Consider the following 17,651-nt stretch of genomic DNA (forward strand, 5'->3'; position numbering starts at 1 on the left):
GATGTCATGGGTGTGACCAAACTCACCACTCAGCTGAAGCCATTACCAAGTGTGTGTGCTCTTAATGTGCCTCAGTTGTGGATCCAATGACATGAACATGAAACACACTGGAACCTGTAGCTGGAGCAAACTGAGTGCAGTCACATAACACTGCTATGCTTGAAGCCTCCAGCTGTGGCAGCCAAATTCTTCTGGTCATGTGCTCACAACTCACGCCATGTGTGAGGATTTTAGAGTACTTAGAAATGTCAGCCTCTGGGTGGAAAAATGTTTTTGATCTTTACAGCACAACTGGTGCTCTGCTGTGATATTTGTTCTAGCCGGCACAATTAGTCATTGACCAAGTTTATTATTTACTCATGACCCTTTGCCTGGCATCCAACATGTGAAAATTGCAGCTTTTGGACAGAAAGGAGAATTGTAACTTGTTGAATTACATATTCTAGAGGGTGCAGGTATTCCAGTAACTCTCCTGCCACGTCTGATGTGGGATTTCGTCTCAGCACCTACGGATACTGATTCTTTCTCAGTTAAACTTGTCAGGAAAATTAATCCATAAACACCAGAGGTTTATGTGCAAAAAGGAGACAGAGGAGTCCTGTAACTTTATTCAAGTAAAGGGAGAGATCATGGGGCATTACTCACGGTGTCTCTCAAAATTTTTAGGGGACACAGCTCCTCCTTTTTATCCTAATTTCCTGGCTGCATTTTCTCTCTGTCTTTCTCCATTGGCTGAGGTACTTGAGAGGTACAGACTCCTTAAGACACTGAATACCTAAGATGCCGACTACCTAAGGCCCCCTTCTAATGTATACCACCCTCCTGTTTTTCTTTTTCCTTGTGTCTTTTTTTTTTCTTCAAATCTATAGATTTAGCAGTCTTAAGTGAGTAACAGTCTGTGTCAATTAATGGAATGTGTACGGAATTTATGGTCCCCCTACCATCAGGCTCACAGTTTGTTTGTAAAGCTACTTCTTTCTAACTCCTTTTAACCTGATGCTTTTTTGTACCCTTTTTTTTTCTTTTTTTCTTTTTTTTTTTTTTTAATAGGTGTGTGTTTGTGTGAGTAAAATGTTCTTTTCTAATATTTAAAAAACACCTAATGGGTCATACCACAAGGTCGTCTTTTCAGCTGAGGGCTTGAAACAAGGAGCTGCTTCATCAGAATTAAATTTGAGGTTAATTACCCAAACAAGTTCACTCCAACAATCCTCCCTGAACGCTCATTTGTCAGTACTTTCCGTGCCGCACGAGTGATAAAGTAACACAGGGCTGCATTTGCGCTCTGCCTCCTCCAGTGAGCCCTTAGCCGCAACCTCAAACTACAGCCCTTGTCCTTCTCTCGGCCGATGCCAGATTGATGCCAGTAGCAAGGGGCCCGCAGCTGTCGGGAGCCTGGGGCGGCCCCCGAGGGGAGAACGGGCGAGGGCAGGGGGCAGAGACACGGCAGCCCCCGCCCTGCCCTCAGCAGCCATGACAGGGCAGCGGAGACCCCGGGCACGGCGCCGGGACAGACCGAGAGCTGCGGCACTGGGCCCGGTACGGGGGGAAGGAGCGGGGCCCGGGCCCCGCGGAGCGATCAGGGCGCAGACCCCATCCCGTCCCGGGAGCAGCCCCCGGCACATCCCGCACCTCTATCCCGCTTTGCCTCCCCCGCTCCTCGCGGCCGGGCGGCGGCTGCCCCTTCCCCGCGGGACCCGCCCCTCCCCGGGGCGGAGCGCGGCGGCTGCCCCGCCTCCCCGGCCGCGGCGGCTGTCACGGGGCGAGCGGGCCGCACCGGGCTCCTGCGGGGCCCCGCGGCTTCCCTTCGGCCTGGCCGCGGCTGCCCGGCGGCATCCGCGCTCTACCACCATGCTCAGGCGGATTCTGCAGCGGGTAAGGCAGCGAGGCCCGCCCCAGCGGCGAGGGCGGTGTGCCGTGCCGGTGCCGCGCCGGTGTCGCTTCCTGGTGGCGGCCGGGCTCGGAGCCGCGCTCCCCGCGGCAGAGCCGGAGCCACCGGCCCTGTCCGGCCCGTCCTGCGGCGCAGGGTGCGGGTTAGGGCCGTCGCGGCCCCGGAGGCCGTGAGTTTGTCCGCCCCCGTCCTCTCGCTGGGGGACGGCCCGAGCCCCGACGGGACAGGACGGGCCGGGCCCGCCGTCCCGGCTGGGGGCGGCGTCGCGCCCCGGGCTGGGCGGAGGTGCTGGCGGCGGGCGGTTCCCGCGGCCCGGCCTGCCGGAGGGGCGAGGGGCGGCCCTGGCCGGCGTGGCTCCTTTCCGTAGCGCGGCGGCGTCTCCGCCCGCCGCCTGCGCCCGTTGCCGCGGCTGCGGCCGCCCGCTCATAGGGCAGGATAAAGGGAAGCCCGGCCTGGGGAGAGCCGCCGCCGGGACCTGCGGTGATTTCCTCGGGGGCTGGCAGGCAGCAGGCTCTTAACGCCGTTCGGCCGCCTCCCGTGTTTTAGGAGCCGGCTTTTCCGGCAGCTCTGCCGGGCCAAGTTGTGCCTCTCGTTTTTGAAACCCTTGTGGCTTGCCCAGATCCCCGCGCCGGTGCTGGTCCCCTTGCAGTTGGCCTGCGGCTCGGGGGGCGCTCCGGGAGGCGCTGTTGCGGGGCAGGTGCCGGCGCGGTGCCGGCTCGGTGCGGCCGCGGGCTCGGCGGGGAATGCGCCCAAAAGGGGTGAGTCACGGCGGCGGGGGGCAGGCAGCGCTCCAGATCCCGCACCGCCAGGGAACCGGGTCCGTGACACGCAGGAGGCGCTCACGGCTAGAGCGAAAACCAGCTGCTCTCCCCGTTTTATCCGCTGTTGCTTCCAAAGCGTGCTGTCTGTGTAACACCTCTGCGAAAGAGTGTTTCGTTGGAAACGCTGGCTTGCTCTCCTTATCTGCCTTACAAAGAAGCCTTGTTACAAGAATGAGAGTTAGAGGAAATAAAGTAAGCATACCACCAACTTTTTCAGTGTAAAACATTTCTCTGGTTATTTTTCAGTCGTAGACCCTGAGCAGGTGAAGATCTTGGTCTATTTGGAGCTTCGTGTTTACAAGGAAGAACTTCCTTCCTGAAGCTTAATGGGAAGCCTTGCTAACGAACAGGGAAACTTAGTACGGACCTAATTAAATATTGGCAGCAGTTAACTGGGTGTTTATTGATTCTGAGAAACACCAGGCCATCAGGGAAGGCTTCTGTAAAAGAGGAGAAAGCTTCATACAGTGCCAAAGGATATTTGCCCCTAAGTAGGAATTCTGCTAAACACATCTTATTAACATCTAAAGTCAAAGCAAAAGTTTCTGTGTGAGAAACAGACATCTTTTCCTAAAAGATTGAACAAATAGTTCTCCAGTTGCTCCTGAAAATTATGAGATTATTGTCAGGAAAGGTGAAACAGACTTCTTTCTGCCTAAAAATTAAACAGAGAAATGCCAAGATTTTTGAAGGTGTTAACCTTTAATTGCGGAAAATAACTAGGTTTTTAAAAATTCACCTCATACTAAAAGGGGCTTTAGGCACTTTGTAAAAATGGTGATTGCATGCACAACCTTGTACATACGTACCATTTTGACTTGCACTCTGGTTGGCAAACTGTGAAAAATACTTCTGCTGTACTTTGATATTAAAAATGAACCTTAGGTATATGTCAGATATTTTAATAAAGAACATAATTATTAATATCTTTCATGTGTGTTGTGCAGTAATTTGAAGGACAAGGAACCTCCACTTGACCATTTGATTGTCCATCATTTGTATAGCTGGCAAAAACTCCTGCCTTTCTGTCACTGAAACATAGTTTCTTGCATATCTGTTTGGTTTGTTATATGCTTATAGGTGATGTCACTCTAGCCAGAGAGCTGGTCATCTTGAGTTACAAAAGCATGTTTTTTGAAAAAAGGAATTCTTTATTACATTCCTTTTTGTTGTAACTCAGCTGGCTGACAAGCTGCAAAGGAGGAAGACAACAAAGATAGGGTTTATAGTTTCTGATTCCTGAAGTTTCTAAACCTCAAATGTTTATTTTTTATACTACTTCTCTACCTTGATCACCTTTCTGTTTCATCCCCAGTTGTAATTTCTGTTTTTAAAAGCATCTTCACTGTGACTTTGAATGACATATTTTCAAAGTAGAAAGTATTATATACTAAATATTACTTATTTGGCTTTTGAGGTTAGCATCTCCATGCTGTCTTCAACTAGCTTCTCATTTTACATCTTTTCCCTACAAGCTTCTAAATTTTTTTACAAGCTTCTAAATTTTATGTGTGTTTTCAACATGGCATCTCAGAGATCCACCTGTGTTGTATGTTTGCACCATAACACCCCCTTTGGTATGTTGTTGTCACTTCCTGGTTTCATTGTTCATCATACTGATCTAGGAAAAGGTAGTTTTTCCCAAAGGCATCTGCATGGAATGTCTGAGATGCACCTTTCCTGCCCAAATAATTTGAGTAGTAGTCTTTTCTTTATTGTGTTCAGCTTTGATGCCCTCTTGGGCATTGTGTCATCTCTCTGTTAATCTACTATGGGACGGTGGCAGTTGCCTCTGGCCTGTTAAAGCAGAGCTCATTTCTTGTATTGGCTAGGAGGAGGCATTTATTTTCAGCTGCTAGAAAACTGATTACTTTGACCTCCTTCTGAGTCTTCTTCCCATTGCTCATGATTTTTTACTGGGCGACTCATCTATTGGAGCAGTGTGACTACTTTTGCATTAGTTTTTGTCTCCATTATTTGTCTTTACAACTGTTGGCTACTCTGCTCTGTTGGGTGCTCTCTGCTCTTCTATTGCTTTCTGTTTCTAACTAATGCTCGAGTTCTTGGTCTTGAGATCTTGGTGTCTGGGGGAGAACAGGGCTTTTCAAGCATTTCTGTAGCTCGGGTAGTACAGTCACCTTTTCTCTTACTCCAAGCTCAGGCACAGAGGTATTTACTTGTCTGAAATCATTGCATCTCATGCCTGACTTATAATTTTCACATTTATAAGTGCAGGGCTCACTAGATAGCATATTTACTTGGATAGATGCTGAACTGCAGCTGTGCCTCTGCCTTCTCCTCAAAGGGAGCACGTGTGCCTCTTCCTGGGCACAAAGTGTGCTTGTGTGAAACTGATGGCATGATGAGAAAGAAAAGTTTTATGCCCTCTGAAGTCAGGAGTAATTTAATTTTACATAAAGCAGCATCACACTGCTTTAGAAGTAAATGGTGATACTGTTCTGTGTGGCAAGATACACTGTTCTGAGCACCGAGAGTTCTTCGGCAAAAAGGGCTTTGGCCCTCTTACCTTCTCATTTTTGTGCCTTGTTTGTTGCTTCAGGGCCTTTTTATGGTTGTAGTAGTACCCTTAGTAGTCATATTTAAATCTGTCCTGGAAAAACTGTTAAATCTGTATTTTTTCACATTTTCTCAAGGCTTTACATATTTTTTCAAAGGTTTTAATTTATTCTGAATTTAAAATTGCTGAAAAGAGTCTTCTGACTGAAAGGAATGTAGCTATAGACAGATAAAAGACTATGCAAAAATGACACAGTAATGGTCCATATTTATACTCCCTCATATTAAAGCATTAACTCAACTCACTCATTATATAATTTTCTATTCCTTTTCAGAAAACAAGCTGTAATCATTGTCATAATTTTTGTTGTTAATGATGTTTCTTTATATTAGCTTGCAGTTTTGAGAAAACATAGAGAACAGCATGATGAAGTTTAGCATATTACTTCTACAACTCTAGGGCTAGCAGTGGAAACACAGGTTTCTCTGCAGAGTAAACAAATGTAATTGACAGCTAGGAGAGAACTATGCTGGATCAAAGACTAACTTTGCATTAGTCTTTCAACTCTGGGTATGCCTTCAGATGTCAAATGCTACTTTTATAACTATACATACATAGAAGCCTGTGTGGACATTTCCTTTTTCTCTGGGATTAGTAAGTCATTTATTTGCTCCCCTGTATAGCCCATCTGAAAACAAAGAACATTATTCTGAGTCCTTTCACAGATCACAAAGTCCAAATTGTTCAATGTGTTGTGATTCCTTTTTTATTTAATGGAATGTGATACCACAGTGGTATGGGAGCATAGCATGACTGTGTGTGTGAACCCATTTGATGATGCAATGATCAATTAAAAAAAACACCTTTGCAATGTCCCATTCTTTATATGGTAGGTGAAAGATATTTAAATTACATTACAACCTTGAAAGATAAATTAATTTTGTTTTTGATCTTGGCTTCCTTAACATTCTTCCAATTTTTTATTTAATTTTTTGTATCCATTTTGCAAATGGATACTATGAACTATAACTTGAAAGTTACTTAATGACCTCTTTCCTTCTCACTCTTCTTTCCCATGCATGGCACTCACCAGTAAATGTCACCATTTGTACTAAGCTTTCTAAATCTAGCCTGGAATTATGCTTTCTCTTTTCAAGAGCACACATTGATTTTTGAAAGGTTAAAGGATTTTACCAGGTACTGTGTAAAAACTTCTGTCATACAATGTATGCAATAAGACATGCCATCCACTGCTTATTAGTGTGATTATAGCAAGTCCTGAAGTGTTTCATAAAGCAAGTACTTTGAGCAACCATGGAGTAATAGCAGTGTAAAGTGGAGTAATAACAGAAGAGCTTGCAACCTGGAGGTTGTAATAATCTCAAATTTGTAGTGCTAGAACTAGCAAAACTTAATATGCAAATCTCATTGCAAAATGGAGTCAACTCTGGGGTAAAATGGGATGGACAATTAAAAATGTGCAGTAGTGTTGGATAAGGAGTTACGATATGAGGTGAAGAAAATTTTATGTTAATTGTTACAGAAGATTCTTGGTTTTGGGACAAAATGATTCATTAGCCATGCTGAAAGTGTTTGTTCAGATATTGCAAAAGTGGAGGTAGATGCTGCCTGTCTAAAGACACAGTTGGACCATCTCTTAGTGCCACTGAAACATTAGATGCAGTATTCTAACTTACCTGTCTTCCTGGGAGACCTGGCTTCAACTTACCATTTGTTTTAGATATTATTCTTCTGACTGTCAATGGAACAAAACCCACATGTTCATTCATGGAGTTACTTACCTTGCATTTCAAAGCTTTCCTGCAGGGTGTGTGTTTCTGTGGGCAGCACTTCTTAATGCTACTGAACAGTTGGGGCAGAAAGGGAAGCTCCCTGGTCTGAGCAGTTAGCAGGATCAGCTTGGAGGTCAAGAGCAAGTTGCTCAGGCCTGTCTCATACTGGAAAAGCTGTTCTTTACATCCAGTAGGAATCTCTCATTACAGTTTTTGTGTCTGGACTTCCCACTGTGGTCTTCCCAAGCTTAGACCAGCTTGGCTTCCTCTGTTTGATGGCCTCTTCATGGGTGGTGATGTGACTGCTGTTTGGCACTCCCAAAGCTGTCTCTACTTCCAGGTTGGGCTGGCTCTGTTGCCTCAGCTTCTCACATGGGTCAGATGCTTCATCCCCGGATGTGTTGGTGGCCTTTTGCTAAACTCATGTTTATCAGTGTTCTCCCTGGACTGGGAGAGCAGTATCTGATGTGCTCCACTGGCTGCTGGCCAGTGGGGAGTGATCACTTCCTTTGATCAGCTGGCTGTGCTCCTTGTTAGCACAGTCCAGGCTCCTGGCAGCCATCTCTGCAGACAGGGCATGCTGCAGGCTCCTGTTTGGCGTGCTGGCTGACACAAGGCCTCAGTCCTTTTCAGCAGAGACCTCTGTTACTGCCAGGAGTTCTCCTTCCCTGGCACAGGATTCTGCATTTGTCCCTGTTGAATTGCATAGGGTTCCCCTTGGGCTGTTTCTTCTGGCATTTCTAGGTCCCTCTGAGTGGCAGCCCTGCCCTTGAGTGTATCAGCTGGCCCTCTCCGTTTGATGTCACGTGGAAGCCTGAGGTGTGTGCACCTGTGGTCCATGCTGGGATGCACCTTGTTTAGTGTCTGTATCAGTAACCCTGGGAGGAAGTACCAATGCCTTCACTTTGACATATTTTGTATGTGTATGGTATGTCTGCTTACCCCCTTTTTGCCTCTCCTATTATTACCTTGCAGAGCTTGCATTGCCTTGCCTATTCCTTTTGTATGCTGTGCTAGAAGGAAGTGGTGTTCATACTTTCTTTAGAAATACAATACAGCTAGAGTGAAAAAGCCATGGAGTAGGAAAACCAGAGTATGTTGATCACATAACTGATAACTTCAGAGAAGGCTGGAGTAAGGAGAGATGGTTGTATTCTCTTACTGTCACCAGGCCCCATAGCTTAGTGCTTCACTCCTTGCTTCCCTTTGGCCAGTCTTCAGAGCCTTTCCTAAACTGAGGTGTATATCACTGGGAATTAGGTCCTTAATCAGTAAACTTGATCTGTTTATAACATATTTTTTAGATTTGATAAAAAGTAAAAGGCTTTGTTATCTTTATTATCTATGAAAGTTGAAAATAAAACACCTTTTTAAAACAAAGCAGGAAAATATACTTAATATTCAAAGAATGTGAATAATGTGTGCTTCAGATTTCTTATAATACGTTATATAACTGATTTGTCTTCAAAAAAAAGGAACTATTTGAGCAAGAGAATTCTTTTCCAGATAAGATTTTGGAGGCACCAAGATCAAGAAACTAAAATTCTGTCCCTCTCTCTGTAGATTTCAATCTATATATTTAAATTCTTTATCCTCTTATATTAAAATATAAAATCCTTTATAGCATTACAAGTATTTCAAGATGGGCCAAAATACAGCTGTAGCATTACTTTATCCCATTTGAGATTGTCATACTGGTGCTAGAGAATGAACTTTTTGTTCTTTGTTGAAACTAGGATTGCATATACATATTGAGATAATTTTTTAATGATGTTTCCTTTGAGAATGCTTACTCTTCTGCATCAGTTAAGCAGTGACATTCTGGAGATGAGTAAGAGAAGTTAAAACAAATTTAAATCAAAGCTATACTTAAGTAAGGATTATAAGATACAATCCATCTACTCAGATTTTGAATCATGTAGTATTTAAAGTTTATTCATTGATTTTATCTGTCTGTAATTTTAAATCAATACTGTAGTTTTGATTTTTAGCCTATTCATATAATATGTCTTTATAGGTTGTCTTACTGATTAGCATGTTTTAACTTTACCACAGGCTTGATTATTACTTTTATTTTTTTCAATCAAGACAGCGTACCTGCTTGTGTGCTTGTTGAATCAACAGGGTTCTCAAACTTCAGTTTTCTGTCTTTCATATATTTAAGGGCTTGTCCATAATGTAGACAAGTTATCAAGAAAGTAGGATAATACTAATTTACTACTAATGAAAGTTTCTAGATGGTAATTTCTACTGTTTTCCTGTAGGATACAGTGACCTAATTTAACATCACCAAGAGTAATACAAGGGCAGAGTTTAGCCAAAGTTTTCGTTTTGTTGTGAACATTCATGAGAGGAAGTGGTTTAAAATCCTGGCCTTTGCTTCTGGTATCTGCTTGGATTTTTATGAATGGAGAGTGTTGGATAGAAGCTCTTTTTGAAGTGTTGTGCTGAAAGTTATATAATTGCTTGTCAACCTGTTCACTTCTTGTGGAGGGAAAATACCTCTGTATTCCAACAAGTAGAAGAGGGGCCTTTGCATAGGATATGTACTGTGCTTTATTAAATATTTATTAAGTATTAAAATGTAGACTTTCACTTTTGTCTTGCCCATCTGTTTCAGACTCCAGGTAGAGGTGGGTCTCAGAGCTCGGATTCGGATTCATCTGCCACTCCTGGAAATGCTGTGGACGTGAACAACGACGGCTCCTCAGAGGTACTGTGCACTTTCACGGGGCTGGTGTCTTAAATCTTGGATGCTGCTTCCATGGAGCAGTTGGAGTAACTTTTGATGCCCTTCTTAAATATCAGGTTGCAAATGTCATATTCTAAAAATTGTTTGTTATTTAAATAAAAATAATGACGAGGCCATGTTTATATGTAACTATTAATTAGGCTTATCTATCCAAGTAATCACAAGCAATTCTTGCTGTAATTCTAGAGATGAATTATTAAAATTAAAAGCAATGAGATGTAAGCTTAAGACTCCTTGTGAATAAATCTTTCATGAGAGCTGCAAAAAACAAGGATTGACATTTTATCATGCTTGTACTTCAGTTTCACCTTGCTTCTGCTAAGCTATAATGTATATTGGAAACCTCTTCCTTCATGTGAAGTATTAAATATATTGAATTTTATTTGGTAGATAAATGTATTTGGAGTATAAATCCTATCAGTGTTTCATGTGTTTCATGTGCTGCATGCCATATTTAATCATCAGAATAAGTTGTTATTCTTGCTGCAATCCCATATTTTAATGTCTTTGTATTTACAGTGTTGTCTGTCATTAACTCTGAAAAATGCAAACTGACTTCACTGGCTGTTGAAGCTCATTTGTGCTAATGTAGCCTGATTACCTATCTGGGAAATGTTTTGAGCTTAACATACATACACAGTGCAGGGTTAATTGCCCCTATTGCAACATTAAATGGAGCAAAGTGCCCTTTATTACACTGAGTAAAATGTGTGATGATTCAAATACTCCAGTGTCTGATACAAGATAAGAGAAACTTTCACTGTGCTGTTTAAAATCCTATCTGTGCATCTGCTTATTTCTACTTTCTTAATGCCTTATTGCAGTCAATGTAATCAGACATTCCATAATATTTTGCTGCATGTTCTACATGTCACACATTTTTGAGTCCTAGTCTATTTTGTGTGCATATTTAACAGTCCCTGAAGCAAATAAATATTCTTAAATTGACGACTAAAAATCTTACTACTTTCGTAGTTGATTAAGGCATAAAAACATGCAATGGGATGATTTCTCCTTTCTAAAGTTTGGTTAAAATGATACAGATCTGTTAATATGAGTGCAGCATCGCTGACTGTACAGCTTGTGGGTGCCATAGGGTACCTCACTACTAATGGAGCGGTGTTTTCTTGGCATGTGTGATGATGTGCCTGCACTATTGCCCCATTGGCTGTTCTTTCTACTGAGTTGAAACTGGGTCAGACCAAAGGCTGCCTTGTCACTCTTGACATGCATTTGTTACATTAAAAAAAAGTAAATTCCATCATTACTTGCATTGGGTATTATCCTTAGCATTGAATTCCGTAGTCTGTTTGAAACTGAGCTCCGAACCTGGTGATGGGTTTTTAAATTCACATGTAACGCTACTCGAATCTGTTAGCCTTCCTTTACCCTCACTGCTTCCCTGAGGTCTTGTCTCTCCTGGAGCTTCTCTTCAGGAGCACTATAGTTGGTCTGTGCAGAATGTTTGCTGTTTGTTTTATCATGATATTCCACATTATTCTGCAGTCAGAAGTCCATTAACTTGTTTTCACTCCAGTTTCTTGGCTAGATTTTCTAATTTGTATTGCTGCAAGATTCAAATGGAGAATAATTGTGAAATCTGTGCAGATTTGTATGTTTCCTTTCTCCTCAAGCCTGGTTGAAATAAATCCTGATTTTTGAGAATTGTAGTATGAAACAGAAGGAGTGGGAAAGTCTGAATTCATGTCCTGTCTGTGACCATATTGGCACTTCAGGTCCCAGGCAGACATATAATGAAGTTCACTGTGCAATATGCCCAGGGAGGAAACATTTCAATTTCTCTTACCTTTGCAGCTTAGGTCCCAGTGCAACTGTCAACAGTACAGGGTTGCTAAATATTCCATGCTTGCAGTGAGTCTGCCAGTGAGATGGTGCTTTCCTTAGTATAATGTAACTGTGTTAACTAGACAGGTTTGCCTCAGCCTCTGCTGCTGCTGTTGCAAACTTGCTTATTAATTTATAGAGGCATTTCTGCAGTCTCACTGCACCACTCCTCCCTTTTTGTCTGAAACATCTGAGCACCCTTATGGGAAACCTTGTGATGAGGTGGCTTAATGCCTTGTAATGCTTCATTCACGATATTTTATGCAGCTTGTTCCTCTGTCACATGAAGGGGCACCAAGAGTGTAAGGAAAACACATAGTGGTATGCAGCATGGTCCTAGTTTCTAGGGCATGTTTTAGATTTATTTATTTTCATGTCCTTAATAACTCTTCCTTCTTGCTTTCTCTATGGTATTGCTATGGTTTTTAAAAATTCTCTCTCCAAAAGGAAAACATACTTTGCTTTTGGTGATTGTAGAGAGCTTTCAACATAAGAATTCAAACTTTTGATTCCAGATCTGCATTTTTTGTCTTTATTAGTTTCTTATAAACAAATATGCATTTCACAGGGCTTCATCTGTCCATTGTGTATGAAAGTGTGTGTAACTCCCACTGATCTGTCTGAACATTACCAGAGTGAGCACACTGGGACAGAAGGAAGACAGGAGCTTCGTGACCTCCCAGCTACTAGTGTGGGTCTTGTTTATTTTGTTTAAATAGCTTTGGTGATGGGCTGCTTTAAATGAACGACATATTTTCCTGGTGTCAGCCTTTTAAATTGTTTCTTTTGATTCCTTGCTTAAACAAAATTTGATCTCATGTGCATGATTCCAAAGTATACATTCACCTGAAGAATTAATTCATGTCTAGTTTTGTGGTTTGCAGTTGTCTGTCACGTGAAATATTTGCAGTATTGGAAGACTTGCATTACTGATATATACACTTCTCTTTTTAAACTACTTTTGCTTGATTTTCTTATTAAAAAGACTGTTTCCTTATTTGATTGTCTTCACATCAAACTCAGTATCATGATAAAACATGGTGTTGGATCAGGCACATCCTTTGTGAAAAAAAAGTGTTTTGAGTTCTTATTAGCTAACTTTTTTTAAAAGTGGATTTTTAGTGCAAGATAGGTACATTTGGTAAAGGGAACAGAAGGTGGTAATATAAAAAAACTCAGAAACTTCTCTTTTTGAACCTGTTTAAGAGCTTATGTATTGCAGCAAAATTATAAAAATAGGAAAAAAATTAATAGATAATCTTACTGGATTTTTTATGCCCTCAAGAAAATGTAAATGCTGTTTCAGTTAATAGATGTAAATTGTAGTGCATTTCTGAATTCTTCCAATTGTGCAGTGTAAAACTCACACTAGCCTCCAGCTGCACAAGGCTATCTGATTCTTTTTGCTGCAAACCTTGAGAGAGTAGATTGGACTTCTTGGGGTAGGCAGCTTGCTGTGCACTGAATGGGTTTATATAGAGGGGAAGTTTTCCATTGCTTCTGCCAGTGTTACTTTTGCTGAGTTTTGAAATCTAAGTGTTTATTCTAGGATGTGTGTGTGATGTGATTTTATTGGGTTTGGTGTTATATTTGCTAGGTAGTGCCTTTTTCCTTCCTTATACTTGATGTGTATTTACATTGTCTTTTTGAAGGGAAAACTTAAAATTGTTGGATGTTATTCCCAAAAATGATGGAAGGAGTCAATACATTGATTATTCTAGAGATAGCTTGAGATATCAAGTGTGAAGTGTCAGCTGATAAAGTGAGGAAGATCTGTGGTAAGACTGACCTGTGCTTCTCTCTTGGAGTGGTGTGGGACCTCTCAGAGCCAAGGCAACTTGAGTATGGCTTTTGATGGACTCCTCACTGCCTCTTGTTGAAGCAAAGGCTGTCAGTAGTGCTCTGTTGTGGTCAAGTCAACTTCTTCTTTTCTTTATTATCTGGTCAGGATGCAAGTGCTGTACTTGAATAAGCTGTGGCATTCCTGATGTGATGGTGTCAGTAGGTTGTGGCATGTGAGCCATCAGAGGTGGTTTGATTACCTGAAGAAGTTACTGTTTTATTTAAGATGCTTGTGCTTAGCATATTTTATGGAATTGACTGCTGGGTTTTTGCCCACTTTGAGTTTTTGTTTTTCCACTGACTTTTTGTCAGTTCCTTGGTCAGTACTTTTCCCTTGAAGAGCTGATTACATCTTTTAACTTGATAAACCTATGTATTGAGTGTAGCACTTGAAATACAAATTCACTTGTTTCTAGCTGTTGCTCTTTCCTGTTGCTAAAGCTGTGTTTCTTTGTACTGTCGTTCAGTAAATATCTGTAAGAGGTGAGAAACAAAGAAAGAAAATATATGTGGGGTTTTTTTTTCAGTTTGTTCTTTTATTATGTGAGAATGCCTAGAAGCATTGAAAAAGTGGGGAATTCTGTTAATAACTATAGTCAATACTAGTATGAAAAATTTAACATGTTTGACTGCTGAGAAGTCAGCAAGCAAGCTGATTGTTTGCTGCTGGAAAAGAATAGTTTGCATTTGTAGCAAACACATAGAAAAAGCAACACAGCCAGGCTGTCACACCTCACTGAATCCCTGCCCTTTCTGGGACAGCGTTATAACAATGATAAAATGTTATCAGTGTCATCTTATGTAGCAGACATATGAAACATTGCTCAGTTTGCCTTATTTAAACTGTTAATATTTAGTAGTATTGCTTGTGATTAGTACTGTGGATAGTACATAGTACTGGGAACAGTTCAAATACCTTTTGTTGGAAAGAGTGCTGAAGAAGCTTGTGAGTTCAGGATTTTTGCTAGTGAACTCTCCTTAAGCAAGGAGATAGGATGTGTTGCAGTGTTTAGATACACTTTGTGAGACCTGAAAAACTGTTACACGATTAACAAAAGCCTTTATACCTTGCTTTAGATTTCACATGTAGTTTCTTTGCTAGCTCTCCTTCCATTGGTACACCTATCAGCTGATGAAAATTTTAGCAAGTGCCCCTGTGTTTTCCTTGCTTTTCCTTCCTTTCTGTCCTCCATGCAGTGAGAATTGTCTTTGTTTTTCAGTAACAAGCATTCTCACCTGCAGTGTCCTGTTGTGGGAAAGGTTTCTTGCCACTCACCTGTAGCCTGATTTATGGCCATCTTCTTGAGCAGCTCTCTGCAGCCCTCTTTTGCAAAGTAGGGGTTGAAACCTATGATAACTGGTGAAAATGTCAGTGTAATACTTCCCCTGCCCCCAAGATGTGATGAAGCCTTCCTTTGAAATACAGTGGCCTATTCAGCTGCAGGAATAACCACCAAAATGTTGGCAAATGTCTGTCCATGTGTAGCCAACTTAGCCAAACAAATGATGTATGAAAGTCCCACACATTGCCAAGTTCCCAAACATTGTTTCCCAACTTCCATGTATACAGTGGTGTCACTAACAAAAGCTGTGTGGTGGCTTCTGTTTTGTTTTCTTTTCTTTGAAAGGAATGATACATTTCTAAACTGTGTCCTGCATTTCCTGACAGTCTCTGTTCGATGTTCAGATGATCTAAACAGTAAGTCAGTACAGAGGCATAGTTTGAGACCTCCTGTGCTGTTTTTGTCTGAGGCATCCAAAGCAACCACTGAATGGTACCCCTGCAGCATTTAGAATATAGTGGCTGTTAATATCTGTTGTCTTATCCACCAGTGGGCTAAATCTAAGGCAATTTCCAGACACTTCTTTTGGGTAGTCTTCATAAATTTCCAGACTTTTGGTAGGAATGTATTTCTTGGCTAGTACAAGCAAGATATGACCTTGATGTTTTCTGAATAGGCTTTTCATAGCAGAATTACAGAGAATGTAAATTGGCATAGTAGTTGTGCAAAAATGTGTGGTTTTTAAGTCAGTCTTTTAAAAGATCACATTCTTTATGTTTTTTCCCCCTGATTGTCTCTTATTGTGGATGCAATTGATTGAATCTGCTGTTTCTATGCATGCCCTTGTAGTGTTGCAGACTGTTATTGCACAGAACATAATGTCAATGCTTTAAAGCTGGTATTTTATTCTCTTTCAGTTGCTTCTCAAATTAGGTTGTGGTGCCTGTTTTCACCTCAACAGTACTCGCCTGCTTTGCACACAAACAAAAATTATTGATTGAGTTATATTAGTATATTAACTTCCTTCAACATCTGAACAGTATTAAGAGAATGAAGAATTAGAGATACTGATTTGATTTGACTTGGCCATGGAATATGACTTTTCTTTAAGAAATAGGGATCCCACTGGATTAGAATTTCTAACTGATGACAAAATTGTAGTCTTGCAGGTTGTGACACAATTTTAGTCTTACTCATCAACAGCAGTAAAAACATAAGACAACTGAACTAGAAATTATGTTGATTCTATTCTTCTCAGGAAGAATCCAGCTTCTTTCCTAGGAAGAAATCAATTCTACATTGTGGTATAAAATACTACATAAATACATCTTTGCTCTCTTTGTCCAGAAGTTTAAATACTTGTAAAATTGAAATGGACTGCAGGTCTTAATTATACTCAACATGACCTTTTTACCTACTTTTCTAGTGATTAAATAGAGATGTTATCTGAGAAAGCCACTGTCATCTTACTGTTTACATAAACACAGAGGGAAGGGTTTTATCTGGTGAAAGACATGAAAAATGTCAACTGTATTTTCTTTTTAGCAATATATAAAAGGAGCGACCTAATTTTTTTATTCTTTAACTTAAAATATGTCATGATTTTTTAAATCAATATGTAGGCCTTCTGAAATAAATTATGAAATGTAGTCTTGCCCTTGCTGTCTAGGCAGACTGTTTAAGCTGCTTCTGAGAACTTCCTGAGGATTCAGTTAATTGCTTTGATATATATTTGGAAAATACAATCTAGAAGCTACTTGATACATCTTTCAGCTCTGAAATATCACTTATGTTTCTCTCCGCTGGCCCTAAATATATAGTTTCTGATCTTCCATCATGTAAAATGTTTCAGCCTTTAAATCACTGTGTAACTGGGGAATATCTGGGTTTTAGCTTGGATTTACTGTTTGAGTGCTGGTGAAGATGTGTATCTTATATTGAGGAAAATTGTGGAGGTTCATCTGCAGTGGAAGAAACATGAATGGTGAGCTTACTTTCAGTTTTCTAAACATGCTGGACTTTATTCACAGCATACAGCTTATTGTACAGTACAGCTGTGTGAGAGTAGGTCTGTATTCTGAGAGATGGACAGACATAGGTCGTGGCCAGAAGGTGTTGCAGCCCTGGGCTTCAATCACTGCTGTTTGCTTTTTGGTCATGCAGCTCACTGGAAAGAGGCTGTAGCTAGGAATGCTGGCCTGGTATTTCTGGAAGGCCAATAGTGAAACTTAGATACTCAAATCTATTTAAACTTAAAGCCTAGTCATGTGAATGCCAGGCATGTTAAAGTGCATCCTGGGTTTTGGTTTGGGCTAAGCTGTCCTATAGCATGTATATAGTAAAATAGTAATGAATGTTTTCCATATGGTAAAGTGTCAGTTATCCTGAAATGGTTCTCTGAGGTTGTGAGGTCAAGGTGTGGCCTTTTTTGGTTTGGTGTTTTTTGTTTTGTTTTGTTCTGTTTTGTTTTGTTTACCATAGTTCTTAAATATTTTCCAAGAATGCAAAACAGTGAAGCAGTGAAGTTCCATGGTTCCCTAAGCTTGACCCATGTTGTAAGTGCTGGAATAAAAATACAAGATGTTGCAGGAGCTTTGTTTGTATTAGTAAATGCAGCTCTGTGCTATATGAAGCTATTTGTGCTATATGGCTCTCTACCACACACAGATGTAGATCAGCAGCAATCGTAGCATCCTAAATAGGAGTACTTATTCAATTCTATGCAGTTTTAAAATGGGATTGACTTCACTATCCTCTAGATCATCTTCTAGATATTGCTAGAAGGTGCTAAGGAAGCTGAGTTGCTATGGCTGTGACTTTAAAACTTAAATAAGGTGCCTTATTTCTTGGATTCTAAGGACCTGAGCACAGCTGAATTCCATCCTGTAAAAACTGTTTTGCCCATG

At 41.1% G+C, this 17,651-nt stretch overlaps 1 protein-coding gene across 3 annotated transcripts in view; it reads left to right on the forward strand.

Moving 5' to 3' along the window:
• The first annotated feature begins 1,759 nt into the window (after nt 1–1,759).
• Nucleotides 1,760–17,651, forward strand: part of EEA1 (early endosome antigen 1) — a 195,867-nt gene continuing 179,975 nt past the window's right edge. For 2 of the 3 annotated variants that reach the window (XR_010027587.1, XM_063154909.1), the window contains exons 1-3: nt 1,760–1,875; nt 9,644–9,736; nt 12,189–12,311. Coding sequence is in view for 2 of the 3 variants with exons in the window: in XM_063154909.1 (XP_063010979.1) it covers nt 1,852–1,875; nt 9,644–9,736; nt 12,189–12,311 (240 nt within the window). In the remaining variant the exon portion in view is untranslated. The remainder of the gene's footprint in view (nt 1,876–9,643; nt 9,737–12,188; nt 12,312–17,651) is intronic. The other variant, XM_063154910.1, reaches the window with a different exon arrangement.

The sequence above is a fragment of the Melospiza melodia genome, chromosome 4 (assembly GCF_035770615.1).
Source record: "Melospiza melodia melodia isolate bMelMel2 chromosome 4, bMelMel2.pri, whole genome shotgun sequence".
NCBI classification, from domain to species: domain Eukaryota; kingdom Metazoa; phylum Chordata; class Aves; order Passeriformes; family Passerellidae; genus Melospiza; species Melospiza melodia.